The sequence below is a fragment of the Oncorhynchus clarkii genome, chromosome 30 (genome assembly GCF_045791955.1).
Source record: "Oncorhynchus clarkii lewisi isolate Uvic-CL-2024 chromosome 30, UVic_Ocla_1.0, whole genome shotgun sequence".
Taxonomy (NCBI): Eukaryota; Metazoa; Chordata; class Actinopteri; order Salmoniformes; family Salmonidae; genus Oncorhynchus; species Oncorhynchus clarkii.
This window is the reverse complement of record NC_092176.1, coordinates 23,349,797-23,373,310: the sequence shown is the minus strand read 5'-3', so window position 1 is coordinate 23,373,310 and position 23,514 is coordinate 23,349,797. Positions and strand designations below refer to the sequence as shown.

The 23,514-nt window shown below is 44.6% G+C and overlaps 1 protein-coding gene across 2 annotated transcripts in view; it reads right to left on the bottom strand.

The window, feature by feature from the left end:
• Positions 1-143: 143 nt before the first annotated feature.
• Positions 144-23,514, bottom strand: part of LOC139389261 (ras GTPase-activating-like protein IQGAP2) — a 79,621-nt gene continuing 56,250 nt past the window's right edge. The window contains exons 16-38 of one of the 2 annotated variants that reach the window (XM_071135813.1): positions 22,127-22,217; positions 21,786-21,953; positions 21,387-21,532; positions 21,033-21,203; positions 20,783-20,866; positions 20,565-20,636; positions 20,373-20,442; positions 19,992-20,200; positions 19,587-19,730; positions 18,832-18,995; positions 18,327-18,551; positions 17,551-17,691; positions 17,036-17,120; positions 16,566-16,798; positions 12,873-13,005; positions 11,238-11,340; positions 8,904-9,045; positions 4,633-4,720; positions 4,238-4,450; positions 3,989-4,149; positions 3,591-3,734; positions 2,398-2,506; positions 144-956 (exon numbers count right to left, since the gene is read on the bottom strand). In XM_071135813.1, the coding sequence (XP_070991914.1) occupies positions 843-956; positions 2,398-2,506; positions 3,591-3,734; positions 3,989-4,149; positions 4,238-4,450; positions 4,633-4,720; positions 8,904-9,045; positions 11,238-11,340; positions 12,873-13,005; positions 16,566-16,798; positions 17,036-17,120; positions 17,551-17,691; positions 18,327-18,551; positions 18,832-18,995; positions 19,587-19,730; positions 19,992-20,200; positions 20,373-20,442; positions 20,565-20,636; positions 20,783-20,866; positions 21,033-21,203; positions 21,387-21,532; positions 21,786-21,953; positions 22,127-22,217 (3,210 nt within the window). In that variant the 3' untranslated portion in view covers positions 144-842. The remainder of the gene's footprint in view (positions 957-2,397; positions 2,507-3,590; positions 3,735-3,988; positions 4,150-4,237; positions 4,451-4,632; positions 4,721-8,903; positions 9,046-11,237; positions 11,341-12,872; positions 13,006-16,565; positions 16,799-17,035; positions 17,121-17,550; positions 17,692-18,326; positions 18,552-18,831; positions 18,996-19,586; positions 19,731-19,991; positions 20,201-20,372; positions 20,443-20,564; positions 20,637-20,782; positions 20,867-21,032; positions 21,204-21,386; positions 21,533-21,785; positions 21,954-22,126; positions 22,218-23,514) is intronic. The other variant, XM_071135814.1, reaches the window with a different exon arrangement.

Here is a 23,514-nt window from a genome sequence, read left to right as displayed (position 1 = left end):
GCATATTTTTCATCTTGGGGTGACACATAAAAACGATTAATGCTCCATTCTTTCTTTGATCAAATCAAGCAATATCCCTTTAAACATCAACATTTCATATAGGTCAGAGTGTATTCGTCTTTAAAACAAAGACCAAGCAAATAATATATATATTTTTATTAAACTCATTAAAACATTAGAAATTATTTAAATGTATACTGGACGGTACATTATGTGTAAAAAGCAGCGAAACTCTAGAAATACATGTTCATGAATAGACTTTAAAAGATGCACAGCTTCCCAATGTACTGTATGTGGATTAAAAAAACACTGATTATTAACCACTTCCAGACAATCCATGCTGGCTACTGTATATAGCTGGACAGGAATTGTACTACTGTCTAAACTCCCATTCGGACTATTAGGCAGTAGTGCATTGTACACATCTTGTTGCAAACATACTTTATTTTTCAGTGACAATAACAGTGTTGTCTTTATAGAATCCCTACATATAAAATGTAGATTTCATTACAATATACCTTAAAAAAATATATTCCATGTACAATCTCCCTGTGGAAAACTGAACATAAACTAAATAATGAAACAGATATAACATGACAATACAAGATCAATCAAAACGACATCAAATAAAACCAACAACCCTGTGTGTGTTTGTGGCTCACCAGCCTGAGGATGTGTGTATGTGAGCCTGAGGATAGACATGCTATAAATTGAAACCAAATCATATTCAGTCAGACATACATAACACGTTACGGACCATTCAAACTTCCTTTGTCAGAAGGTATACAATCCTTTCACACCCATGTCCTCCTCCATATCTTTACCCTTCCTCTATATTTGGTTTATTTTCCATAGAACTTCTTGTTGAGGAGGAAGATGAGCAGGTTGACATTGACTTTGGCCTTGTCAAACATCTTCATCACTGCCACTCCGTCGTACTGAAGTTGGAGCAGGTCCTAGACAGGGACAGAAACAGAGAAAGTCAGACAGGGACCGAGAGAGACAGACAGGGACAGGGACCGAGAGAGACAGACAGGGACAGGGACCGAGAGAGACAGACAGGGACAGGGACCGAGAGAGACAGACAGACATGGACCGAGAGAGACAGACAGACAGGGACCGAGAGAGACAGACAGACAGACAGGGACCGAGAGAGACAGACAGACAGACAGGGACCGAGAGAGACAGACAGACAGACAGGGACCGAGAGAGACAGACAGACAGACAGGGACCGAGAGAGACAGACAGACAGACAGGGACCGAGAGAGACAGACAGACAGACAGGGACCGAGAGAGACAGACAGGGACCGAGAGAGACAGACAGGGACCGAGAGAGACAGACAGGGACCGAGAGAGACAGACAGGGACCGAGAGAGACAGACAGGGACAGAAACAGAGATAGACAGACAGGGACAGAAACAGAGATTGCCTATGCTGCTCTGTACCATCACTCATTCATATATCCTTATGTACATATTCTTTATCCCCTTACACTGTGTACAAGACAGTAGTTTTGGAATTGTTAGTTAGATTACTTGTTGGTTATTACTGCATTGTCGGAACTAGAAGCACAAGCATTTCGCTACACTTGCATTAACATCTGCTAACCATGTGTATGTGACAAATAAAATTTGATTTGATTTGATTTGAGATAGACAGACAGGGACAGAAACAGAGATAGACAGACAGGGACAGGGACCGAGATAGACAGACAGGGACCGAGATAGACAGACAGGGACCGAGATAGACAGACAGAAACAGAGAGACAGGGACAGAAACAGAGAGACAGGGACAGAAACAGAGAAAGTCAGACAGGGACAGAAACAGAGAAAGTCAGACAGGGACAGAAACAGAGAAAGTCAGACAGGGACAGAAACAGAGAAAGTCAGACAGGGACAGAAACAGAGAAAGTCAGACAGGGACAGAAACAGAGAAAGTCAGACAGGGACAGAAACAGAGAAAGTCAGACAGGGACAGAAACAGAGAAAGTCAGACAGGGACAGAAACAGAGAAAGTCAGACAGGGACATAGACAGACAGGGACAGAAACAGAGAAAGTCAGACAGGGACATAGACAGACAGGGACAGAAACAGAGAAAGTCAGACAGGGACCGAGATAGACAGACAGGGACAGAAACAGAGAAAGTCAGACAGGGACAGAGATGGACAGACAGGGACTGAGATAGACAGGGACAGAAACAGCGAAAGTCAGACAGGGACTGAGATAGACAGGGACAGAAACAGAGAAAGTCAGACAGGGACCGAGACAGACAGACCGGGACTGAGATAGATAGTTAGACAGGGACAACAGACAGTCAACTATCATACTGCAGACAGGGACAGAAACAGACGGTCAGTGACAAATATGCGTCATCGTAGTTCCAGGGAAAAGCATTACCTGGAAATGGAGTTGGACTTTTTCCATCTCAACTCCCATAAACTTGGCCTTCACCTCAAAGTCCCCAACTTCCTCACTGGGCGAGATGTCAAACATGACATTTTTGAACCTGAGAGAAAATACAAAAACATGGGATTAAAAGAATGAGTCAAAATGAAAATACAGGATACAGAGACTGGATAATAACCAACTCTAGTCCTGCTATTGTCCGTAGGTCACAACGTCAGACAGACTTGTTTTGGAATAACATTTAAATGTTGAGTGTGAGAAATATTATGACCAGAAATAGAATGCTTTGAAATCGTTTTTTTTGTTTGTACTTATTTATTTTCTGAAATGCATTGATGATATTGGGCCAAAGTGTAGTGTGTTTAAATGGCTCTAAAGAGGACGTAGCACTGTCTTCTAGATACTAGCTCTCTGTTTCCTCTTTGACCTAGCCTGGAACTCCCACAGTGTGCAGTGAGGAGCCACAGGAGCGGACTTTGGCTCTCAGCGCCACTCTAGCTGGAACAGCCTGGCCAAAACAAGAAGGACGGGAGTGAGTATTCAGAGAGATGGAGGGAGAGGGGAAAGAGAGAGGGACAGAGAGTGAAGGAGAGAGTGGGGATAACACAAAAAAGACAGACAGAGAGCGAGAGAGAGCGAGAGATAGACAGAACACGGTGGGCGTCTGTATGGAAAATGCCCCTTATTAATGAGGTTTTTCCTTCCTCCCCGTCTCACACAGAGCTTACAGAGCTCACTCATCACATCAAAGACCTGGGGCCTTGGCCCCGTCCCAATACTTTACCAATGCATCCTTTCGTCCTCCCTTCCTTTGGAATAATCACTGATCTGATTTGTAAAAGCTATGACAGACTCATGCATTTCTGAAAGTATTGGAGCAGAGCCCCTTGTCAAATATGGATAACCTACTTCTACCACAATACCCGAGACCTGGTATGGTACCAATTCACTCAGGATTCAATACCATGTTCACATTAGTTCAACCACACTACCTCTTAAATCACAAAACCCTGGCTGTTCATTGTAAAATATTTTATGTTGCAAAACGTTTTCAATTGTAAAACATTTTGCTATGCTTTGAAACGGTTTGTACAAATGAACACGACTCCGGCGCCGGGAAGCTGATGTCCAAGCACAATGCTAAGCTAACTAGGACCAGCTGTCCTCCCCTCTGTTTCACTCACTGGTTGGTTTGCAGCCCCTCTATCTCCAGGATCACTCCCTTCTCATGCAGCCGGGCCGCCGTGTACTTCAGAGACTGATGCTTCCACTTCTTACTGCCCTTCTCCTCCACCTTCCTGTCCAGCTTGATGGACCGCCGCGCGTTCCTGTGGGGACACACACCAGGTAGGTCACACACGCATGGAAGTCACTCACGCACACATCAAGTTTTGAATGGGACCATAGGCTCTGATCATGACAATAGCAATGACAATGTAATTCAAAACTAGCCCATATGGCGCCATTCCAAACCAATTCCTCCTCTGTAACCCGAGATCCTTGTTGACTTGCTAGGCCCTGTACAGTGTATGTTTTTAGGTTAACTAAGTGCCGAGGGGTCTGTTTTGTAAGGGACACTCACTTCCTGTTGAGGTTGTCAAGGCAGGTCCTGATGTAAGTGTCATAGTAGTTGGTCTGGTCCTGATAGAAGGCTGTCTTTGAGTTGAGCGCACTCAGTGTCTGTTGGAGCTTCACTAGCTCTGCCTTCCTCCTCTGTCTGTAACGCCTCTGGTAACGAATGTCCTGTCAAGCACACAAAGAAGGGATGTGATTGGTTAGATGGGTATTCTGCAACAAACTCTGAAGGCCATCAGTATGTGCGTTCGTGTACCTTGGAGATGTCGTTGATGAGATCCTGGTACTTGTTGCCAGTGGTGACGAGGCCAGCCTGTTCCAGGGTTCGGAGATTGCGGAGAATCTTCCTCTTCTTCTGCTCTAGAGGCAGCTGTCTGTCCTCCAGCACTGCCTGGCTGCTCTTCAGCCCCTCTGGGGCCTGGGCGTCCTGCACTGCACGCAGCTCCACCACCTTAGCATGCTCACGCTCCTGGACCACAGCACAAGTAGGAAGAGAGACAGACAAAGACAGACAGGAAAGTTAGCATGACTGCTCTTTTCCACTCCTGCATGGCACAAAGGGCATAGCATGGAAATCAAACCACTTTAATAGAGAAGCATCTGAGGAGTGGGGTGCTGGGCTGGTTTAGGGGGTCATGATTATGTCGTCACCTGGAGGCCAGAGGCTGGGGTCTCCAGGGTCTCTGGGAGAGTGTCTCCTGGCTGGATCCTGATTACATCCATTATCAGCTTCTTAGTTCTGACAGACAAACAGAGAGAAAGAGAACACATCACCTAGGTTGCATCACATCCACTATTCTCTATGTAGTGCAATACTTTTGACAACAGCCCCAGGCCATGATCAAAAGTAGTGCACACTATATAAGGAATAGGATGTGTTTTGGGACGCACTACATATGAAACCTTATCATACACATATAATATACTGTACAGGCCAGGGCACTGACTAGGTTTCAATATTTTACAGGTATTTTACAAATGCTCCATCCCGAGAATAAGCCACTTTTCTCCCGGGTAACCTGGTATTTCCCGCCAAAACTGGAAGTGTCATTCAAAAGCATTATAAAGTATATAAATAGGTCTATAGAGGCCCATAGATGTACATTACATGACCAAAATAATGCTTGTTGAACATCCCATTCCAAAATCACTGCCAGTAATATGGAGTTGGTCCCCCCATTGCTGCTATAACAGCCTCCACTTTTCAGGGAAGGCTTTCCACTAGACGTTGGAACATTGGAAGCAAGTCCCCACGGCATTCAGCCACAAGAGCATTAGTGAGGTCGGGCACTAATATGGGGGCTTTAGGCCTGGCTCGCAGTCGGCGTTCTAATTCATCCCAAAGGTGTTCGATTGGGTTAAGGTCAAGGCTCTGTACAGGCCAGTCAAGTTCTCCCACACCGATCTCGACAAACCATTTCTGTATGGACCTCGCTTTGTGCACGGGGGAATTGCCATGCTGATTCATCCCTCCAGAGAATGTGTTTCCACTGCTCCAGAGTCCAATGGCAGCGAGCTTTATACCATGCCAGCCGACAGTTGGCATTGCACATGGTGATCTTAGGCTTGTGTGCAGCTGCTCGGCCACATAAACGCATTTCATGAAGCGCCCAACAAACAGTTATTTTGCTGACGTTGCTTCCAGAGGTCATGTGGAACTCGGAGAGTGTTGCAACTGAGGACAGATTATTTTTACGCGCTTCGAGCTTCAGCACTCAGCAGTCCCGTTCTGTGAGCTTGTGTCTTATCACTTTGCTGCTGATCTGTTGTGCTCCTAGACGTTTCCACTTTACAATAACAGCACTTACAGTTGACCGGGGCAGCTCTAGCAGGGCAGAAATTTGACAAACTTATTTGTTGGAAAGGTGGCATCCTATGACGGTGCCACGTTGAAAGTCACGGAGCTCTTCAGTAAGGCCATTCTACTGCGAATGGTTGTCGATGGAGATTGCATGGCTGTGTGCTCGATTTTACACACCTGTCTGCAACGTGTGGCTGAAACAGCTAAATCCACTCACTTGAAAGAGTGTCAATATAAACTCAGCAAAAAAAGAAACGTCCCTTTTTCAGGACCCTGTCTTTCAAAAATAATTAGGGTTTAAACACTGTTTTCCATGCTTGTTCAATGAACAATAAACAATTAATGAACATGCACCTGTGGAATGGTAGTTAAGACACTGACAGGTACAGGAAGGCAACAACAACTGCCTGAGTTACACCAGGAACGCACAAGGTCCTCACCAGACATCACCGGCAACAACGCCTTTGTGCACAAACCCACCGTCGCTGGACCAGACAGGACTGGCAAAAAGTGCTCTTCACAAATTAGTTGCGGTTTTGTCTCACTCGGGGTGATGGTCGGATTCGCGTTTATCGTCGAAGGAATGAGCGTTACACGGAGGCCTGTACTCTGGAGAGGGATCGATTTGGAGGTGGAGGGTCTGTCATGGTCTGGGGCGGTGTATCACAGCATCCTCAGACTGTCTGCAAAGGCAACAAGCTCAGTCTCAACGCTGTGCGTTCCAGGAAAGATATCCTCCTCCCTCATGTGGTACCCTTCCTGCAGGCTCATCCTGACATGACCCTCCAACATATCAATGTCACCAGCCATACTGCTCGTTCTGTGCGTGTTTTCTTGCAAGACAGGAATGTCGGTGTTCTGCTATGGCCAGCGAAGAGCCCGGATCTCAATCCCATTGAGCACATCTGGTACCTGTTGGATCGGAGGGTGAGGGCTAGGGCCATTCCCCCCAGAAATGTCCTGGAACTTGCAGGTGCCTTGGTGGAAGAGTGGGGTAACATCTCACAGCAAGGACTGGCAAATCTGGTGCTGTCCATGAGGAGGAGATGCACTGCAGTACTTAATGCAGCTGGTGGCCACACCAGATACTGACTGTTACTCAGTTGGTGAATCTTGTTATGTTCATACAAATATTTACACATGTTAAGTAGGCTGAAAATAAACGCAATTGACAGTGAGAGGACTTTTCTTTTTTGCAGACTTTACTTTTGTGTAGCTAGCTAAATACTCTCCTGGGTAAATAAATGAAACTATTTCCAGCAGGCTAATCTTCCTGAGTGTGAACAGTATTACCATATTGTATTATATGGACTGGAATTACACACATCGTTTAAACCATGATAAAGCAGGGTGACAACATGTGATTCTGGTGCAGCACATGCGGCCTACAGGTGTGCCAAGCTTGTAGCGTCATACCCAAGAAGACTCGAGTCTGTAATCGCTGCCAAAGGTGCTTCAACAAAGTACTGATTAAAGGGTCTGAATACTTATGTAAATGTGATATTTCACTATTTTATTTTAATACATTTGCAAACATTTCTAAAAACCTGTTTTTGCTTTGTCATTATGGGGTATTGTGTGTAGATTGATGAGGGGAAAAAACAATTGAATCCATTGTAGAATAAGGCTGTAACGTAACAGAATGTGGAAAAAGTGAAGGGGTCTGAATACTTTCAAAATGCACTGTATAGTCGATCTAGAACAGGATAATCTATTTTGGATAGATAAGCGTTGATGATTCATCATGCAGAGGATGTAGAGAAGCCAAATTTATACATTGCATATAATTTAACAGTTCCATATCACGTCATGCTGTTCATATAAATAATTTATTATAATTTACCGGTTTCTCGCAGTTATTCATCCAGGGAAAATTGAGTGGTTTTGGGCAATAAATCTCAGAAAATCTTGGTAACCGGGTTCCCGCCCTTCAACCCTAGCACTGACTGGGTGATTGTGTACAATATGTGGGATTAATGTAATTTTAACAAAACAGTGTAGCTCAAACATTGGCCTCTTACTGGCTAGCTGTTACAGTACGTGACTGCTGTTTTTCAAAGTCTCGTTGATTTGGTTTGAAAATAATTGGCAGTGTGTTGAGTTCTGGCCTCTCTCGGTTCTGGGGAAGAGGAAACATTTAGCTGTGTTAACACACAAATGCGTCACTGTTCCACTGACCCTGCAGTAGGACATGACGCCACTCAGTCACACTTCCCATTTCCTGCCCCGGTGCATGCTGGTCCGACACTGGCCAGGACCACAGTGACACACAGAGAGACTGAGACACAACAGAGCCCTAACATGGCTTCTCACCTCAACTACTGTAGGTCAGATAAACAGAGCTGCCATGTATAGTATCATAGGTAGAGCCAGGAGTTTTTCTTGACCACATGATCAGTTGTGACTGGCTGGATTGGTGTTCATGTCACAAAAAACATGATGAGCACAGTCACATCAGCAGAACAGAAACCATCTTTTAAACACACAGCCTTTTCCTCAAAGAAACATAATACATTATCTAAAATGAGCAGGTCCATGGGCAAGATAACCCTGGCCACTAAACCTCTTCCTGGCAGGATAGGAAGTGATAGTGGAGCAGGAAAGAGCACAGAGCTGTCACTGAGCGATAGCCACTGTGGTTATTTATGTATGTACCTACTGGAACGTCTATAGAAAAGTTTGTGGTCATACCACACCCTAGGTGCTGGGCTAATGAAACTTGAAAAGCACAGAAAGGCTGGCACACGGAATATGCTCATACTTACCATCTTTATTGACAACATTTCGATCCACAAGGATCTTTGTCAGGTCACGTCGTTGTCAATAAAAGTGGTAATTGGGAGCATATTCAGTGTGCCAGCCTTTCTGTTATTTTCAAACCTACTGGAAAGTCAAACACATTTAAACTGTTTCTTCTGGCTTCTTTTGCTCGCTCAGTACAAAACCTCTCACTGTGCAGTTCTCCCATGTGTGTGTTTAACTTTATGGGGATTTTAATGGGCTTCCGTAATGAAGAATAAATAATGGGTAGATTGTTCATAGCAATATACGTCTTAAATGGAACCCTATTTCCCATGTTTTAGTGGAATAGGGGGCCATTTGGGAAGATCCAGTGTCTTACTTCATCATCAGGCCTTTCGTGTCCTTGTCATCGCCCTCTAGCAGCTCAAACTTGTTAGTGAGGCTGAGGGAGATCTGCGTCTTTGCCAGCTGACTCAGGGTGCTCTCCTTGTTGGGATTGTTAGGATCCACCACCCCTTCACCTGGAGAACAGAGAAACATATGTTTAGCTATCCTTGCAGGCTGGTTCCTGGTATGAGAACTAATGTGTACTTTTGTCAGTCCTAGTGGAGAAGGGCATATTGTATACTCATTCTGAGACTGGGTCGAAGCGTTACATGATTCACACAGAAGTTTGTGTAACAAACACTTATTTTATAATTAAGATTCAGCCCTGTACTGTAAATGGATCTCAGTGTTGTGTTTACTATTTTCTACATAAATAACAGTGAAGACATCAAAACTATGAAATAACACATGAAATCATATAGTTAAAAAAAATATATATATAAAAAGTAAAAAAAAGAGTTAAACAAATCAAAATATATTTTAGATTCTTCAAAGTAGCCTTGACAGCTTTGCACACTCTTTTGCATTCTCTCAACCAGCTTCACCTGGAATGCTTTTCCAACAGTATTGAAGGAGTACCAACATATACCGAGCACTTGTTGGCTGCTTTTCCTTCTCTCTATGGGCCAACTCATCCCAAACCAACTCAATTGGGTTGAGGTCATCTGATGCAGCACTCCATCACTCTCCTTATTGGTCGAATAGCCCTGACACAGCCTGGAGGTGTGTTAGGTCATTGTTCTGTTGAAAAAAAAATGATAGTCCCACTAAGCGCAAACCAGATGGGATGGCGTATCGCTGCAGAATGCTGTGGTAGCCATGCTGGTTACGTGCGCATAGAATTCTAAATAAAATCACTGACAGTGTCACCAGCAAAGCACCATCACACTTCCTCTTCCACGTTTCACGGTGGGAACTACACATGCAGAGATAATCCGTTCACCTACTCTGCGTCTCAAAAAGACATGGCGGTTGGAACGAAAAATCTCAAATTTGGCCTCATCAGACCAAAGGATAGATTTCCACCGTTCTAATGTCTATTGCTTGTGTTTCTTGGCCCAAGCAAGTCTCTTCTTATCATTGGTGTCCTTTAGTAGTGGTTTCTTTGCAGAAATTCGACCATGAAGGCCTGATTCACGCAGTCTTCTCTGAACAGTTGAGATGTGTCTGTTACTTGGACTCTGAAGCATTTATTTGGGCTGCATTTTCAGAGGCTGGTAACTCTAATGAACTTATCCTCTGCAGCAGAGTTAACTCTGGGTCTTCCTTTCCTGTGGTGGTCCTCATGAGAGCCAGTTTCATCATAGCACTTGACGGTTTTTGCGACTGTACTTGAAGCAACTTTACAGGTTCTTGACATTTTCCGGATTGAGTGACCTTCATGTCTTAAAGTAATGATAGTCCCATAGGGCGGTGCACAATTGGCCCAACGTCGTCTAGGTTAGGGGAGGGTTTGGCCGGGGTAGACCGTCATTGTAAAATAAGAATTTGTTCTTAACTAACTTGCCTAGTTAAATAAAGGTTAAATAAATAAAAAATAGACTGTTGTTTGTCTTTGCTTATAATATAGACTTGGTATTTTACCAAATTGGGCTATCTTCTGTATACCATCCCTACCTTGTCACAACACAACTGATTGGTTCAAGAGCATTAAGAAGGAAAGAAATTCCACAATTGAACTTTTAACAAGGACACCTGTTAATTAAAATGCATTCCAGGTGACTATCTCATAAAGCTGGTTGAGAGAATGAGTGTGATTGTCCAAAGCTGTCATCAAGGCAAAGGGTGGCTACTTTGAAGAATCTGAAATATAAAATATATTTTGATTTGTTTAACACTTTTTGGATTACTACATGATTCCATATACATTATTTCATAGCTTTGATGTCTTCACTAATATTCTACAATGTAGAAATGAAGAAAAACCCTGGAATGAGTAGGTGTGTCCAAACTTTTGACTGGTACTGTATAACGTTGGGTGTCTGGGAGGCAGGGATGAAGGTGAACTGAGGGGTGTAGGAGGTATAGTGTGGGCAGTGTAGGAAGCAGGGTGAGGGGTGTAGGAAGCAGGGTGAGGGTTGTAGGAAGCAGGGTGTAGGAAGCAGGGTGTAGGAAGCAGGGTGTAGGAAGCAGGGTGAGGGGTGTAGGAAGCAGGGTGAGGGGTGTAGGAAGCAGGGTGAGGGGTGTAGGAAGCAGGGTGAGGGGTGTAGGAAGCAGGGTGAGGGGTGTAGGAGCAGGGTGAGGGGTGTAGGAGCAGGGTGAGGGGTGTAGGAGCAGGGTGAGGGGTGTAGGGGTAGGGTGAGGGGTGTAGGGGTGTCTGTGATACCCAGCAGTGCCTCCACGTCAGGCATGTCCCCTAGGTCCTGCAACAGCTCATGCAGCAGGTCGTTGTGGTCGGGGGAGATTGCTTCCAGGTGCTCCAACACTAGCTAGGATACACACAAAGAACACCACACAGGTGCATTATGTCAGACACACACTCCTCCAAGACTAGGCCTCTCCAGCCCACACTGTATGTATGCTGTGTGTGATAACAGTTTGATGTTTACCCTGTCTTTATAGACAGGGCAACACACACACAGACACGCAGTAATAAACAGAGAATACTATTTACTGTAAAGTCTCAATACATGAACGAAATACATCCCCAAGGAGGATGAGATGAATGTAGGAAAGGACAGATAGATGACCCCCTCTTAGCACAGCTCTGCAGTAATACCAAGCTCAGCCCTCTCTTCCTCTTTACGTGGAGATTGATAATGACAGGACGTCCATTGCCTTCCTATGGCATTGGACACAGCTGTGCTAGGAGGGGGTCATCCATCCATCCCTTCCTCCATTCATCTCATCCTCCTTGGGGATGTATTTCGTTCATGTATTGAGACGTTACTGTAAAATATAGTATTCTCTGTTTATTACTGCGCACACGCGTGTGTGCGTGCAGTGTGTGTGTGTGTCAAAGTTGCAGTAAGGAAATCCTAAACTCTGTAACTGCAAGATAAAAGCTGAGCATGTCTGTCAGTGGGGTATAATGCACGTCATGTCCATTGTTGTGCTTGTAATCCATGTGGGTGAGGTGAGCAGAGAGTGAAACTAACAACGCCAAAAAGGATGTCAACATCTGAGACATTTGGCTATGAGAACCTCTGATGTCCTCCCTGTCACCATCACCCCTCTCATTCATACCCAGGAGATGGAGAGGAGAGGGAGACTAGAAGAGAGGGGGAAGGAAAAGGAGAGAGATGGGAAGAGGGAGACTAGAAGAGAGGGGGAAGGAAAAGGAGAGGAAGATGGGAAGAGGGAGACTAGAAGAGAGGGGGAAGGAAAAGGAGAGAGGAAGATGGGAAGAGGGAGACTAGAAGAGAGGGGGAAGGAAAAAGAGAGAGATGGGAAGAGGGGGACTAGAAGAGAGGGGGAAGGAAGAGGAGAGGAAGATGGGAAGAGGAAAACTAGAAGAGAGGGGGAAGGAAAAGGAGAGGAAGATGGGAAGAGGGAGACTAGAGGAGAGTGGGAAGGAAAAGGAGAGAGAGAGAGATGGGAAGCGGGAGACTAGAAGAGAGTGGGAAGATAAAGGAGAGAGATTGGAAGAGGGAGACCAGAAGAGAGTGGGAAGGAAAAGGAGAGATAGGAAGAGGGAGACTAGAAGAGAGTAGGAAGGAAAAGGAGAGAGGAAGATGGGAAGAGGGAGACTAGAAGAGAGGGGGAAGGAAAAGGAGAGAGAGAGAGATGGGAAGAGGGAGACTAGAAGAGAGTGGGAAGATAAAGGAGAGAGATGCGAAGAGGGAGACCAGAAGAGAGGGGGAAGGAAAAGGAGAGACAGTCCAAGATCTTGTCCCAAATGGCACTTTATTCCCTATATAGGGCATTACCTTTAACCAGGGCCCATAGCACTCTGGCCAAATGTAGTGCACTGTAAAGAGAATATGGTGCCATTTGGGATGCACAGATAGTCTGGGTTTACCGAATGTGTGCTGATAACCTCATCTATAGAGATGTAGATGACAGGCTTGCACAGAGTCACCATGTCAGAGTACTCATCCACATTAAACTTCTCCTCCGGCTCAGGGACGTCACACGCCGCCTGGAAAAACACCCTGAAAGACGGGATCAAAGCATTCTGTTGGTTTTTTACCTCAGCAGGAAGATTACTGGACAAATGGGTAGTAGAAAAATCATTAATCATTTCTGAAGATACACTATTTATACAAAAGTATGTGAAATCGACTATTTCAGCCACACCCGTTGCTGACAGGTGTATAAAATCGAGCACACAGCCATGCAATCTCCATAGACAAACATTGGCAGTAGAATGGCATATCAAAGAGCTCAGTGACTTTCAACGTGACACCGTCATAGGATGCCACCTTTTCAATTTCTGCCCTGCTCAACTGTAAGTTCTGTTATTGTGAAGTTGAAACGTCTAGGAACAACAACGGCTCAGCCGTGAAGTGGTAGGCCACTCAAGCTCACAGAACTGCACCGCCGAGTGCTGAAGTGTGTAAAAATGGTCTGTCCTCGGTTGCAACACTCACTACCGAGTTCCAAACGGCCTCTGGAAGCAACGTCAGCAAAATAATGTTCGTCGGTAGCTTCATGAAATGGGTTTCCATGGCCGAGCAGCCGCACACACGCCTAAGAACACCATGTGTAATGATGCCTAGCGTCGGCTGGAGTGGTGTAAATCTCACCGCCATTTGACTCTGGAGCAGTGGAAATGCGTTCTCTGGAGTGATGAATCACGGTTCACCATCTGGCAGTCCGACAGACAAATCTGGGTTTGGCTGATGCCAGGAAAACACTACCTGCCCGAATGCATAGGGCCAACTGTAAAGTTTGGTGGAGGAGGAATAATGGTCTGGGGCTGTTTTTCATGATTCAGGCTCCTTAATACCAGTGAAGGGAAATCTTAACGCTACAGCATACAATGGCATTCTAGAGAATTCTGTGCTTCCAACTTTGTGACAACAGTTTGGGGAAGGCCCTTTCCTGTTTCAGCATGGCAATGCCCCAGTGCACAGAGTGAGGTCCATACAGAAATGGTTTGTCGAGATCAGTGTGGAAGAACTTGACTGGCCTGCACAGAGCCCTGACCTCAACGCCATCGAATTGGAACCCCAACTGTGAGCCAGGACTAATTGCCCAACATCAGTGCCCAACCTCACTAATGCTCTTGTGACTAAATGGAAGCAAGTCTCCGCAGCAATGTTCAAACATCTAGTGGAAATCCTTCCCAGAAGAGTGGAGGCTGTTATAGCAGCAAAGGGGGGACCAACTCCATATTAATGCTTATGATTTTGGAAGGAGACTCTTCGACAAGCAGGTGTCCACATACTATTGGTCATGTAGTGTATTATCAAAGATTTCTGATATCTAGCCAATAAACCAAAACATTAAGGCCATTTTCACATACAGTGCTGCATGAAAGTATGTGAACACCTTGTGCAATTACATATTTCTTAAATTTTTACCATGAAATCTTAATTTAAATCAGAATAATTATTTTTGATCTGACATAACAGGTTTATATTTACCAATACCATATGTTAGTGTAGAGGAAATCATGTGTGTAGTAGAAAAACGAAATTAAAAAGGAATTGGTGCAGGTGCAAAAATAAGTGAACCCCAAGTTGCATTGGTTAAATCAAGTAGGTAAATAGCATCAGGTGGGTAAATAATTGGGTACCAAATGAACCAATCAAAGGAGAGGTCTTTAGGAAAGAGTTTGGACGGGACTCTGATAAATAGAGATAAGAAACCTGGTCAGTTTGGTGTTATCTAACCAGGTGAATGCAAAGCACACCATCCCGAGAGGAAAGGAGATCTCAGAGGACATCAGGACGAGGGTAGTGAGAGCACATCAGTCTTGTGAAGGCTATAAAATTATCTCAAAAAGATTTGAGCTCCATCAGTCCACTGTGAGGCAAATCATTTACAAATGGAGAGCATTTAACATGACAGCAACTCAGGCTAGAAGTGGATGCTCTTCCAAAATATCCCCAAGAGCAATAATAAATCAGGTAAAAGCCAACCCAAACATAACTTCTAGGGATTTGCAGACCTCCCTTGCTGCATCTCAGGTAACTGTGCACTACCAAAACAACCTTATCCCAACAGTCAAGCGTGGTGGTGGGAATGTCATGATCTGGGGCTGCTTTTCCTCCTCTGGACCTGGACGACTCCACATCATTAAGGGAACCATGAATTCTGAGGTGTACCAGGAGATTCTTGAACAGAACGTCAGGCCATCAGTCAAAATGGGTTTTCCACAAGACAACGACCCAAATCGTTCAAACAAATCTACCAAACAATGGCTCTGGAGAAATAAATTTTTGGGGGGGATTGGCCAAGTCAAAGTCCAGACCTGAATCCAATCGAGATGCTGTGGCTGGACCTGAAGCGGGCAGTTCATGCCAGACACCCCTCAAACCTCACTCAATTAGCTGAGTTCTGTAAGGAGGAGTGGGCAAAAATCCCTCGAAACAGATGTCAGAGACTGATTACTGGCTATAGGAGACATTTACTCCAAGTTATCGCTGCTAATGGAAGTGCCACAAGCTATTGACTGAAGGGGTTCACATTTTTGCACACATCAAAGTTTTTGTTAAATAAAGAAAATATATCATTTTTTTTGTGTCTGTCATTTACTTGGAATGTATTTATTACGAATTGGAGTTTAGATAAGGATTTTATGTTTATTTTAATATTTTATAGCAAAAGAATGACCAGCCCTGTAGGATTCACATACTTTCAAGCAGCACTGTATGTAGAGACTAGCATGGTGTTGAAGATACTGAGTTGAAAAGTGGCAGAATTTCCCTTTAAAGACAAAACATATCCTGTTGAATTAGGGTTTAGTCTTTGCTTTTTTAATAGTGGCTGGAGTTCGAACTGATTTCCAGTAAAGATAAGTCAATGCTGTAGGAGGTCGGGGCAGAGAATTCAGGGAACATAACCCTTTGTCCCTTTCTCGCTCTGTGTGTGTGTGTGTGTGTGTGTGTGTGTGTGTGTGTGTGTGTGTGTGTGTGTGTGTGTGTGGTATTGAGTTTTAGTGAAGACCCATTTCCCACACCATCTTCCTTGCTGACACTGCACATTCACACAAAGACACTTCCTCTTTCTCCTGACTCACCTCTGCTCTCATGTCAACTTAACCCTGCCCTGACCTCCAAATCGTTTATCGGTAAAGCCCGCTCTTTTTCTTATCTCATCCCCTTCTGCTTTATTAGATGGCACATGTCTCTATACATGGCAGTCTCAGGAGCAGTTCTACTCGGAGTGAATGTAACATTTAAAAATATGGTGACAGTTTTAGTCCTACAGAGGTCTGCTAGCCAACAGCTCTTTTGGGGTAGCGGTTCTGTTTGTCCACGAGCGTCGGCCTGAGCCAGGAACTACAGAGGTTCACACATCTTTCCATAATAAGGATTGGATGCACAGCTTGGAGATGAGGGAATTTATAGATCAAATAAATATTGATAAAGTGCTGCAGTAAACAGTCTGCGCAGCACATAGCGCAGACAAAGGCCAACCCTTGTGAATAAGCACTTATTTTATTATCTCGGAACGGGCCTGCAGATAGAAAACTACAACTCCCAGACCCATCTTAACTGAACCTCAGCCAAGAGGCTTGGGAGTTGTAGTTATTTACTCTCACCTGAACTTCTGGTAGGTCTGGGAGATGTAGTTGTTCATGAGGGTCATGTGGGCATTCTCTCCCTCGAACAGCTTGTTGGCGGCGGCGTGCTGCAGCATCTTTGCCACGGAGCCCAGGTTGCGACGCTGGTCAGAGTGGAGCTGACCTCCGGCTGACATGTCTATGATGTCGAAGCCGTCTGGAGCCACTATGGCTGGGTTCATGTAGCGGTAGTACAGCAGGTTCCCTACAATCTGACAGCCGACACACACACACACAGTTAAACATAGCTTCATGGCGTCACAAAGGGCTGTCAAAGACCTGTATTAATCAGTACAAACTGAAGTTGCTGAATATTTCCATGGGGACTACAGTGTCAGGGAACACTAAAGGAACTTGATATTACCAAACCAATAACAGCATCATGAACGAAAGGTGAATGAATGGCAAAGGTGAGGACATTCATGAGATGTAATACTTAAGCCTTGTACCTTCAACAACTCATCCTCTGTAGCATCTGGGAACTTTTCATGAAGTGAATTTTTCAGGACCTTTGCAATGTACCTCATGCCATAGCTACATGCACAACAACAAAAAACATGGAGAAGATGTGAAACCAGCATGCATTAAAAATACACAACATAGTGAATTGATGCACAAATGATGGGGCGCATCAACATAAAATGCAGGGGACCATGACAATTTCAGAAAATGAGGGCTGTATTTTGGTCTGTTGTATTAAATAACACTGATGCCCCCCTGTGGAGTATACTAAGCACTGCAGAGTGGGGATTCAACAGTTGTCTAAACCAGTAGCTATGTAACATGGATGGGTTGTAACCCTCTGGCCTCTCTAAGCACTGTTTTGTCTACCCTTCCACTAACACACCACTGGGGTTGCCTCCCAAATGGAACACTATGCCCTTTGTAGTTCACGACTTTTGACCAGAGCAGGAAAGGAAAAAGGACACATTTTTGAAGAATTCCAACCAGGCCTTAGACTTACGGGATGTTGTCCAGTGACGACACGATGGAGTTGAGCACTTTGTCTGTGGCTGTCCGCAGCGCCCGACTGGAGGACTCCAGCTTGGCACGTACTTCCTCGTGTGACATGGCCTGGTCCGGGGTCACCTCGTAAGGCAGTTTACTGAGAGAGGTAGGAGAACATTGAGGTCAGTGTATGTTTGTGTGAGTGTACGCATGTTGTCTGTGTGTGTGTGTGTGTGTGTGTGTGTGTGTGCGTAGTGGTGGAAAAAGTATGCAATTTTCATACTTGAGTAAAAGTTTAGATACCTTAATAGAAAGTTACTCAAGTAAAAGTCACCCAGTAAAATACTACTTGAGTAAAAGTCTAAAAGTATTTAGTTTAAAATAATACTTCAGTATCAAAAGTAAATTGAATTATTAAAATATACTTAAATATCAAAAAGTAAAAGTATAAATCATTTAAAATTCCTTACATTCAGCAAAGTGGACGGACCATGCTCTTGTTTTTTTAAATGTATGGATAGCCAGGGGCACACTCCAACACTCGTGTTCAACCACGTGTTCTCTTGATAAGTGTGTGAATTTCACTATTTTCTTGTTCTGCTAAGCAGTACTTTGGGTTGTCAGGGAAAATGTGTGGAGTAAAAAAAGTTGACAAAAATTTACATTTTCTTTAGGAATGTAGTGAAGTAAAAGTTGGCAAAAATATAAATAGTAAAGTACAGATACCCCAAAAAAACAACTAAAGTAGTACTTTAAAGTATTTTTCCACCACTGTCTGTGTGTGTGCCCCACCTGGCCTCTCCAGTGTTGGTCTCCAGCTGGTTGACCCAAGCCTTGTACACTTCCACAGGGTTGGTGTTGATGCCCAGGCCCTTGTCCTCGATGATCTCCTTGACCACAGGTGCCAGCAGCTGCCTCAGCGTGTTGTGACCACGGGCTCCACGGTTGAAGCTCACCACCATCTTGATGACCGTGGGGTTCCCAGTCACGATGTCCTGGATCTGATCCACCTTGGACCTGAGGGAGAGCAAGAGAGACATTTTATCATGCAACCATATTAATCCTTTATATTCAGGAAACATCAGACAACTTATATATAATACTGTATATGATTGGAGAGGATCCTTGAGTTATGAAGTAGGAGGGAACGTGGATTACTGTCTGTTGCACTCAACAGTGATTCTGTACATCGTTGCCTTATCATGAGTGCAAAGAAATCATGTCACCCAGGCTAGACCATCTGTAGTAACTGTATAAGGGAGGTGTACGATTTGGGACATGTGAAATTTCCACTCACTTGATCTCCTCCTCCAGAGCGGTCTTGAAGAGTTTGAGCAGCAGGTACTCCTCTCTCTGGTTGGAGGCATAGTTATACAGGGTGAAGATCACTGTGTCCATGAACTTAGTAGACTTGTTCTGAGGCATCTGGAAGATCAACTTGGCCAGGTACGAAGGGTTGGTCTGTGGAGAGGAGATGAGATCGAGGTAAGAGAGAGAGTGTGTGTGTGTGTGTGTGTGTGTGTGTGAGTGTGTGTGTGAGAATGTGCGTGAGAATGTGTGTGAGAATGTGTGTGAGAATGTGTGCATGGCCTCCCGGGTTGCGCAGTGGTTAAGGACGCTGTACTGCAGCGCCAGCTGTGCCATCAGAGTCCCTGGGTTCGCGCCCAGGCTCTGTCGTATCCGGCCGCGACCGGGAGGTCCGTGGGGCGACGCACAATTGGCCTAGCGTCGACCGGGTTAGGGAGGGCTTGGTCGGTAGGGATGTCCTTGTCTCATCGCGCACCAACGACTCCTGTGGCGGGCTGGGCGCAGTGCGCGCTAACCAAGGTTGCCAAGTGCACGGTGTAGCCTCCGACACATTGGTGCGGCTGGCTTCCGGGTTGGATGCGCGCTGTGTTAAGAAGCAGTACGGCTGGCTGGGTTGTGTATCGGTGAGACAAGATAGTAGCTACTACAACAATTGGATACCACGAAATTGGGGAGAAAAAGGGGTAAAAAAAAAAAAAAAGAGAATGTGTGCGCGTCTTAGTGTGTTCTGTGTTTCGAACTCACCTGCAGCAGGTAGAAGAGGTGCTGGTAAGCCTCTAGTTTCTTCCTCTTGTCTTTGCTCAGTGCCTTGATGCCCTGCCTGTCTCCTGCAGCCAGCTCTTCTTTACTCTTCTTCACCGTCAGCTTCTTACTGTGGGAAACCACATCCTGGGAAGATGGACAGTAGGCAGCATGAAAAAAGCCCTGCTCACCTACCTCAACCAGTTGTGTTGATCAGTGATTCAAGTATCTGAGCAGGCCTATGACTATTGTAGACTAAGCGCTATCTCCAGAAACAGTTGTTATCAGCAGCTTAAGGGGAATGGCTCTGGGAACTGTAGCAGGACTGTTGTGAATAAGCATAGTTTCTCAGTTGTTTTGAAAAGCACTGTTTTGTCAGCCATGTTCCCTCAGTGTGTAAAACGTCACCTGTAGGGTGATCCTGTTCTTGACCAGCAGGCCAATCTTAATGTCCATCAGGTTGAGGTCTTTCTCCATCTGCTGATTGGAGCGGATCTTAGTGACCACTTCCTCCCTAAGCCGTGTCACTTCCTGTTCTTCCAGTAGGTCCAGGCTGCTCTGCTCCAGCAGGTGTACAAACTTACGCACCACCGACAGAGGAGGGTCCTGAGCCCCGGCTACAGGGCAGACACACAAAGAGAAAGACGGACACAGACAGACATAAAAACATTAAAAAGATAAACAAATTAACATTGCAATTGTATCGGAGAGGTTCAGGTAGTTCCTTCTCTGTCTGAAACTGTGACTTCTTTAAAAATGTGTGACGTATTAAATGCTGTCTGAACTCACTGAGTGTTCTGTAGTCGTCTCTGGCTTTGTTAGCCTTGAGGAAAGCCTGGATCTTCACTATGTCTTTCTCCTGAACATACAAACAAGACAGAAGGTAATCAAGCTTCAGCAAATATCACTGATGAATAATATGATATAATATGAATACATTACGTAACTCCTCATTTGTAATGTAGGTGCTTTGTTACTCACATGGTCTTTGAAATACTGCAGTCTTTGAGAGTATTTACTTTTGGCTCTCCACATTTTAACAAACGACTGAAGCTGGACCAGGAGGAATACAACAATGTCAGCAACGGATAACTGTTTTAATTTGAGATGAGTCTCCTGAAAATTGACACTTGCTTTCTCACCATTTCAAACTAATGTTATCTCTTTCCAATAAGGCTCACGGCCCCAAAACGTATTACCTTGACGACAGTCCCCACGTTGCTTTGTAGCACATTCATTCTGTCTCTGTACATCTTCCTCTGTTTGTAGCCCTTCCAGGAGGCCTATATATAAACATGAGGAAATCAAACCCAGAACCAGCTCTGTCCATGTGTGTTTACAGTATTTGTGAGTAAACAAAAAAAGCGGTACGTGAATATTAACTGTAGATATTACATTTGTGTTTGACTTCATAAACCGGTCGGTGTAGAACATGACACAGTATAGTACCTGTAGTCGGACCACGTGTGGTTCTTGTTGTCGTAGGAAATCCAGTCTCTGGGCGTGAGCTCTCCTCACCAGGTAACCTCGAACCCAAGCCTGTAGCTGAGTTACTAGGGCCTCGTTGGCCAACCATAACTGCTCCCTGTTATACTCCGCTGTCACACTTCCAACTACACTCTGACCAGGGGACACACACATGAATACTCTTCCAGTGTTATAACATGTTACGTGGTTGATGGTGAAGTGTAATTTAGTATGAGAATGTTATTTGTAAATTGTCCCAATGTTTTAAGTAACATATTTTCATCAATTATAATGTAGAAAGGTATTTCTCCAACATACAAGCAGGTGTGTATGTACCTGTATTTCCTCTCTGCGGAGCTGTGTGCTGTTGTGTGTGAAGTCCTCTGGCTCCTCCCAGGTCCCCTCTCTGTTCTCCAGGTTGTAGTAGTAGTCATAACCTCCCTTGATCTGGTGTTTCACCCACACACTGTCACTGCTGCCTGCTAGAGGAAACAACATGTCATACACTTCGAGAGGAATCCTAAATAGGGATGAATCCTAACCTGAGACCATCCTAATCTCCAGCATTTGACGTTACGCGTTAAGACAAGTTGGGAGGATAATGTATTGAATTGTGTGAGAGAAAGTGTCTTGACGAGAGAACAAACATGCATAAATGCTTCTTTAGTCTATTACAGTGTAGGTGTACAAATGAGTAATAAACTGATCTATAAAGCAGATTGTATGCCAGGTTACCAGTAGTAACGTTGAGGTCCTGGCGCTGGCCCAGCTGTGTCTGGTAGGTGTCTGCACACTCAGACAGAACCCCTCTCAGCCCTGGCAGAGGTGATTGGAGGGCCTGCAGGGTCATTTGGGAGTCTCCCGCCGCCACCTCCCTGTTGATGTCTGCCACTGCTCCAGCCACTGCCACAGATGAAACACACAAAGGAACAGTTATGACATTTTACATTTTGGTCATTTATCAGACACTCCAATCCAGTGGCTGGAGTTAAGACATCTGAATGGTGAAGAGCTTCTAAGATATTATTTGTTGATGGTTTAGAGCATGTGGTTGTGAGTGGGCATGGTGTGCCTACATGTGAGAGCCTCCTCTTCATCTTGGTTGGCTGTGTGTATGCCTTCTTGGATCTGATTGAGCCACAGCACAGCAGACTCATCCCCTGAGCTCTGGAGTCACAGACACATACTGAGTCAATCTCTGCTTTTCAGAGTGGTAGACCACACACACAATGCAATGCCAAATTCTAGCTTGAGATGTTCACATATAATTAGAACTTTGCTGTAATTTTAGCGCTTGAGTTAGGACCACAAATCTCAAGTTAGGATTGAGCCCTAACTGAATGCTCTTTTTCCAAACACTCCAAGACAGCACATGTACAGTTGGCATTCCAAAGCAACAGCTAAATATATCATACCTGGGTTGAAATACAAAATCATTTAAAATAGTTTGAGCACTTCAGGCCAAATGGACAGGGTCTTTCGATTGGTTTATTAAGCCAGGCAAGCTCAAACAGGCACAGATAAATTATTTGTAAAGATTGTTCAAGTATTTGAAGCCCAGGTATGAAGCATATTAAGAGCTACGAAAACAGCGCCAGCATGAACAAGAAGCTCTACCATTTCCTCTGTGTCCAGAGGTAAGACCTGATGGAAAATGTTAAAACACAGATTGTTATTTAGTGGCCAAAACATCTTCAGCTCAGTCCACAACATTGGTCATGGGGGCTCAAACACCACCTAAAATAGCAGAAAAACCTCACTGAACGTTTATTCTCCCTAACCACAAAAAAGGCAGGAAGGAAGGAAGGAAGTCAAGGGAAAACATGCCCCTTTGGTTTCTGCCATGAAGTGGATCTGATTTTGACCTGAGAATTACCCACTGACCGTACAGTATCTGAATAGCTTTAGGACATGCTGTCCATATTGTTACTGTAACATTAGGCTAGTCATTTTTTATTAGTCAAGAAGATCTTCAGTCACAGAAACTTGCACAATAAACCCATAACATTGAAACAGCCAAAGGTCTTCCTGAGAATGGTATAATAGAACACTAAGGGAAAAAAGCAAAGTGAGAAATGAACAAACTGTAAACTATTAGGGTGTTGCAACGAATGTCCCCTCCCACTACAACGAATCAGCAAATAGCTGCTGACAAAGAGAACAGGAATTCAGTTTCAGGCCTAGACATGAAAAAAAATGCCTGATGGTTCAGTGTTAACACTATCGGAGTGTGGACAGTACAGTAGCCTGTCTGACCATGTGAACCAGCAGTCTGGATGGCCAGTTGATCCTGCTAGTGGTTGATCCTGCTAGTGGTTGATCCTGCTAGTGGACAACTAGACTATAGCAGGTCTACTGAAGAACGAGAGGACTGAGTTGGAATAATAACGTGGAGGAGATCTACTATCTGGGATACTCTTCTGTCTGTTGGTAGGACTCTCTCTCCAGGACAATGGTAAGTCAC